General features: G+C 40.1%; 1 protein-coding gene across 2 annotated transcripts in view; it reads left to right on the plus strand.

Moving 5' to 3' along the window:
• Positions 1–6,307, plus strand: part of kiaa1958 (KIAA1958 ortholog) — an 82,381-nt gene extending 76,074 nt beyond the window's left edge. For both annotated transcript variants that reach the window (XM_008103434.3, XM_003216610.4), the window contains one exon: positions 4,328–6,307. In XM_008103434.3, coding sequence (XP_008101641.2) covers positions 4,328–5,134 — 807 coding nt within the window. In that variant the 3' untranslated portion in view covers positions 5,135–6,307. The remainder of the gene's footprint in view (positions 1–4,327) is intronic.
• The last annotated feature ends 751 nt before the right edge of the window (positions 6,308–7,058 follow it).

The raw sequence follows: 7,058 nt of genomic DNA on the forward strand, positions 1-7,058 counted from the left end.
GTTATACATGGAAATAATGGTAGTAACAAGAAATTTTGATAGGATTCAGTTTGTCTTGTTACGCTGGTTTGTGATGAGAACTACTGTACAGTATACAATAAATGTTAATTTTTTTTGTTCAACAATAAATGTGAATTTTTCTTCATGGAAAAACAAGACATCCCCTGAAAATAAGACCTAGCTCATCTTTGGGAGCAAAAATTAATATAAGACAGTGTCTTATTTTCGGGGAAACATGGTAATTAGTCACTCTAGCCACAGAATGCTGACCTATGCGTGACTTTAGTTTTACCATCCAGCACTATTCTTCATATGTGACTTTGAGAGGAGAAGTCATTCCAAAACAGCCTTTATGGGGATATTCAATGAATATTCAGCTTTCATGATTTGTGAAGGAATGGGCAACAGCAAGATATCCCCACTTACAGAGGAGAAGTATACAGTTTCCATCCAAGTGCTAAGTAAGAAGTAAACCTACTGATTTCTGGAATCAGTATTAGGTGCTTATTTTGTATTATATGAAATTACACTATTCAGTTATTATCTGGTATCAACTTTAGCAGATTAGGCCACTTGTATTTAGAATCGGCACCAATTCTCCCCACATTCCTTCCATCCTCCCTCCCTTTATCATACTATTTCTAGCTGCAGGCTTGTGTCTCCATGTAGCTTAATAAAGTCTGATGTGCAGATAAGGAATAAGATAGTTGAAATTAATCTTGTGATGAGAGGATGCAAGGAAAAGGTTCTTTGCGGCTTTCTCATCTCTCAGCATCAAAGGCAATATTATTCATTCCCGTCTTCTGTTTTTTTCCCAGCACCTCATTATAACCAGCTTAAAGCTTTCCTTTTAATTATGAGATTTATCGAAGCTGTAAGCAGATCTGCATAGAAAAAGAGGAAGAGAAGTTTCTGGTACTCGGGTACAATAGGAAAAAAATTAAGGAGTTTTTTTTTGGTGTGTGTTTTTCTAATAGCTGAAAAAAATTGAAGCATGATTCTCAGGGCCAAGTGAACCATAAAGTTAAATGTATCTGCATTTAATATGTAGGGATGTTTTTAATTTAAAGTTTGTATTATTCTTTCAAATACACTCGTAAAAAAGCAACAATGCACCCATTCCTCTTCCAATATTATCCTCCATCCCATTTTTGTTATTTATTTATTTATTTACAGTATTTATATTCCGCCCTTCTCACCCCGAAGGGGACTCAGGGCGGATCATATTACACATATAAGGCAAACATTCAATGCCTTAACATAGAACAAAGACAGAAGACAAACGCAGGCTCCGAGCTGGCCTCGAACTCATGACCTCTTGGTCAGAGTGATTTGTTGCAGCTGGCTGCTCACCAGCCTGTGCCACAGCCCAGGCCAGTAACCCTGTTTGTTTTATATTTTCTTTATTAAAACGTTTTATCCTACATTCTGTCCAAACTGAACTTGACTAATTTAAAGCATTGTAAACAATGTAAATGATTTTAAAAGGCTAGATATATTTTAAACCGCTTTAGAAGTTAGAAGAAGACAGTTGAAGACTTATTAAAATAATTTCACATTATTAAATTAAACACATGTGCAATCGATTAAGGTCCAGAGACTTTTGCAAAGGACCTTGCCCATGCTGAGGAATTTCAGTGCTCATTTCAGTGCTCTGTCCTAAATTCTATGCTAATCCCCTCAATCCCCATTTACTAGGAAGCAGCTGCTGCAATTGGCAGGAACATTTCCTTTCTTGAACTGGAAGCAGTTGACTGATGTTTCTGCTTCATCCTCTGAGCAATCTCTGATTTAATAGATAGATACAGGAGCCTGTCTCAAGTCCTTTGCAGCAGAGATTTCTTGTTCAAGGGGAGGCAGGGCTCACCCAGAAGTTTCCTGGTTAACAGGGGAATAGACCCCCATCAGTCACAGCAGTTGCTTCCCTGTAAGTGGAGACTGGGGGCTCTTCCACACAGTCATATAACACAGAATATCAAGGCAGAAGATCCCACAATCTCTGCTTTGAACTGGGATATCTGAGTCCACATAACCATTTATCCCAGTTCAAAGCAGATAATGTGGAGTTTTATTCAGCTGTGTGGAAGGGGCCTGGGGATCTCCTACATAGCTTCTGAACTAATAACTACAAAGAGCCTTTTCAGCAGTTGCGCCATATCTCTGGAACACTCTGCCACCTGAAGTTCGTGCCTTACGGGACTTATCAGCCTTTCACAGGGCATGTAAGACACCCTGTTTCAGCAGGCTTTTGATTTCTGTTATTGATGTTTTTAAAAGATGCTTTTAGGATGTTTTTAAGATGTTTTCAAATTGTTAAATTTTAGGCTGTTCTTGTAAGATGCCCCGAGCCCTAGGGGAGTGGCGGCATATAAGTTTGAATAATAAATAAATAAATAAATAAATAAATAGAGATTGTGAATTCAAAACAGTCATGAGTGTATACCGTATATACTCGAGTATAAGCCGACCCAAATATAAGCCAAAGCACCTAATTTTACCACAAAAAACTGGGCAAACTTATTGATTCAAGTATAAGACAAGGGTGGGAAATGCAACAATGGTAAATTTTAAAAATAAAAATAGATACCAATAAAATTATGTTAACTGAGGCATCAGTAGGTTAAATGTTTTTGAATATTTGATGACCTATAAAGCCCTATATGGCTCGGGTCCTGCTTATCTTCATGGTCGCATCTCCCTTTACGAACCAGCATGGGCTCTAAGATCTGCCGGGAGATCCCACCACCGTCACAAGTGCGGTAGGTGAGGACGAGGGAGAGGGTCTTCTCCGTGGTGGCCCCCAGACTCTGGCACGTTCTCCCCAGAGAGATCAGGCAAGCCCCTACACTGTCCTCTTTCCACAAGGAACTGAAAACCTGGTGGTCCCTGCAAGTTTTCGAGCAGGATTAGTCCCTAGGCCCCCCTGGTTGTCAACTAAGACCCTACTCTGCACTTTATCCACTTCCTGGCCCTAGTCTTTGCCTAGCCCTCATAGTTGGCCATGTCCATTCTGAAGTTCTGGTCATTGTATTTTGAACCCGTTGATGAAGCATACTGAAACTGGATTTTAATTTTTATGGTTGTTTAAGTAGAATTGTATGTTCTTGTTTTATTATGTTTATTGTGTGCATTATGTTTAACTCTGTTGTATGGTTCCTTTTGGCAATTGAATGTTTTCTTTATGTTGGAAATTGCCCTGAGTCTCTCGAGGAGATAGGACGGTATATAAATAAAGTTTTATTATATTATTATTGATGTTTACATAAATAATAATTAAAGATAATAATACTTTAATAAGATAAGACTGTCCAGTTCTGATTACCTATTTACTCGAGCATAAGCTGACCCGAATATAAGACAGCTAGGACCCTCACTTGAGTATAAGCCGAGGGGGGCTTTTCCAGTCCCAAAAAGAACAAAAAAACTCAGCTTATACTCAAGCATATACAGTAACTATACATTACTAATTTGTAATTGCCAGGAGAGCAAATTATGCTTTCATTTGGCACCAGAATAACATCAATGTGAGCACTTATTAGGCTTTAAAGTGTCTTCCATAACAAGTATAGATAAGGTATGTCATTTCTCTATTTCATCCTCAAGGACAAATACGATAATTAAAGTAGTCTTTAGTGGTCATTCAATCTCTAGTGACACAATATGGGCAAGCATGTGCTACTCATAGCTCTCATGTATTTTTAAATACAGCATATTGGGATGAACAGATCCAGTCCTTATATAAAGAGAAACATGATAGCCAAGACATTACTATTGTTGAGATTAGGGTGGCAGCAAAATGATGGTAGAGAAGCTTTGTGTGCTCTGTGTCTTGCTCTGTATTCTTAAAACCTGCTGTCATTGTTTTCAAATGGGAAACACTTTACATATGTGCTTAGCTTTTGTACCTGTTGCCTTTTGAATCAGGCCCCTTCCACACAGCTGAATAAAATCCCACATTATCTGCTTTGAACTGGAATATATGGCAGTGTGGACTCAAATAACCCAGTTCAAAGCAGATACGTATTGTGGGATTTTCTGCCTTGATATTCTGGGTTATAGGGCTATGTGGAAGGGTCCCCAGACAGCAAAATGCCTTCAGTTCATCTGGCGGATGAGGAAGAGATGAGAAGGCAAAGGCCACATTTGGATTTAATGAATCAGTTTCTCTGTGATAGATTATCCTGGTATATATATATGTGTGTGTTTATTTATTTATGGAAGATCCTGTTGAGTTTGGGATTCTTTCTAGTAAAGGGTGGGGGTTAAGAAGCAGAGAGAAATCACTCTGTGAGAACTGACATACAGTCTGTCATTTCTTGTGACCCAGATTCCAGCGGTGAAGTTGAATGAACTCCTTGAGGATTTCTATGTCACTGTGAAGAAAACAGACGGCACAGATTTCCTGGCTACGTCTCTTCATGCCATCCGCCGGGGGTTAGACCGGATTCTGAAGAACGCCGGCATAGGCTTTTCCATCACAAGTGGGAGCTTCAATTCTTCTACCAAGAAGCTCAAGGAGAAGTTGAGGGTCCTCAGCAAAGCCGGGATGTCGGGCGCTCGTTCCCGTAACATTGTCTATTTCTCCTTTTCTGACGAAGAAGAGATGTGGAGGACCGGATGCTTGGGCGATGGAAGTCCTGTTGCTTTACTGTCCACGGTGGTGAAATATAACAGCCAGTATCTGAATATGAGGACCTTGCAGGAGCATGCCGACCTCATGTATGGTGACATTGAACTACTCAAGGATGCACAGAACCGGCCCTTTTTTGCCAGGACTGACAACGTGAAGCGAGAGAAAAGGATGGGGTTGAACAGAGTATACTATGGGCAGATATACCACGAACACTCCAAAGGACACAGGTTCTGCCCTTATTGCCTGCTCTACAAATATATGTACCTCCACCGGCCTCCTTCCCAAATGGAAGCTAAGTCTCCCTTTTATCTGACTGCTCGGAAGGAGACAATGAATATGGGCAATGTGTGGTATGAAGAGCAGAGGATGGGGCTGCGCTCATTGAGGGGCGTAGTTCCAAAACTGGCCAAAAAAGTCAAACTTGACAACTGTGAAAACTTCACTTTTGTCTCATTCACTCAGGCTTCCAGAAAGTTTGGCTCATTGAATTCGTATCAGTAAGGGCCAAGGGAGACATGATGCTAATGATATGAATACACTTTCTAAACAATGATGTATTTTCTTTTTACATTTTTATAATGTATGCGTGTGAGTCCCCAGTGGCGCAGCGGATTAAACCGCTGTGCTGCTGAACTTGCTGACCGAAAGGTAGGCAGTTCAAATGTGGGAAGTGGGGTGAGCTCCCACTGTTAGCCCCAGCTTCTGCCAACCTAGCAGTTCAAAAACATGCAAATGTGAGTAGATAGGTACCCGGCGGGAAGATAACGGTGCTCCATGCAGTCATGTTGGCCACATGACCTTGGAGGTGTCTACGGACAACGCTGGCTCTTCGGCTTAGAAATGGAGATGAGCACCAATCTCGAGTTGGATACAACTAGATTTAATGTTAGGGGAAAACATTTACTTTTACTAATGCGTGTGAGTATCATAGATAGTGAGAAAGTAGAGTTTTCCTCTTCTTTGCTCTTTGGTTTGCATTGAACCAGTTGTCACCAATTGAGCCACTACATCAAATTCAGCAGTTAAAGTAGATTTTTTAAAATCGTGTCAGAGGTTAACATACTGCAAGTCGCTTGTGGTGTGATAGAATTGGCCATCTACAGAGACGTTGCCCAGGGGACGCCCAGATGTGTTACCATCCTCCTGTGAGTCTTCTCTCATGTCCCCACATGGGAAGCTAGGGCTGACAGATGGGATCTCACCCCGTATCACGGATTTGAACCAACAACCTTCAAGTCAGCAGTTCAGCCTGTACAAGGGTTTAACCCATTGTGCCACCGTGGTTCCTAGTTAAAGTGGAATGAAACTCCTGTAATGTAGTATGAATCCTTTCCAAGTTCATTTTGGCTAGAATTGACAACAACTGTCTACAACACAAAATAGAGAGGTGCAGAGCATCTGGATCAGTCTATGTTGTTTTCCTTGCATCAAGGGTTATTGCTTTCCATATGGAAGATCCATATTGCAATTTACTGCAGTTACAGTGTCTTGTTAACAGCCGTGGTTAAAACATTCCTCCATTGTACTACCATCAAAATAGTGTGGAATAGTGTGGTAGAAAAATAAGCACAGTACTTTCTACAATATAGAACTAGGCTGTCATGAAATTTGCAACTCTGAAACATGTCTTTGGAACAAGGTGGCTTTAATAATTAAATTCTAATATCTCTCAAAGCAGAAGTGCTGTTGTTTATTTTTGTGGTTAATTTTTGAAAGCACTGATCATACTTGTATCTACGGTTTATTGTGTCACAAAACACACACATGCTGCTGGTTACTACTACAGATAATTATGTCAGTTACCAACGTAAGCAGGAACTGAACAGCTATTTGAATCTATTCAGTTTCAAGAATTAGGGCACAATTAGAAAAAAACAATCCTATATTGAACAAGATAAGACATCTTTATAGGCAATACACCTGAGGCCAAAGAGGAATGTGAGAGGAAGAAAGAGATAATGGCACATTTTAAAAGCAACGGCAAAAGTGGAATAGGGGAGTAGTGGTTTGTCTTGGGAAAGCCCTGCTTTTGGAAAAGGACACACACACACACACTTGTGTTTCAAAGGGATCGTGGTGGAATAGATTTGGCGAACCTGGGGACTGCATGGTGCAGGAGGAGACAGAGATAAAAATCTGATCGTCCAAACTGATTTTTGGTAATGGATGCAAGGCTCAATTTATAAATCATACCACTTAAATGTGGCTTAAAAAAAGTAATGGCTCTGAAAACTTTCTCAAATTGATGTACAGTTAAGTCTCACTTATCGAACATAAATGGGCCAGCAGAATGTTGGATAAGCGAAAATGTTGAATAATCAGGAGGGATAAAGGAAAAGCCTATTAAATGCCAAATTACATTATGATTTTACAAATTAAGCACCAAAACATCATGTTTTACAACAAATTGACAGAAAAAGCAGTT

This window comes from Anolis carolinensis, chromosome 2 (genome assembly GCF_035594765.1).
Source record: "Anolis carolinensis isolate JA03-04 chromosome 2, rAnoCar3.1.pri, whole genome shotgun sequence".
Taxonomy (NCBI): Eukaryota; Metazoa; Chordata; class Lepidosauria; order Squamata; family Dactyloidae; genus Anolis; species Anolis carolinensis.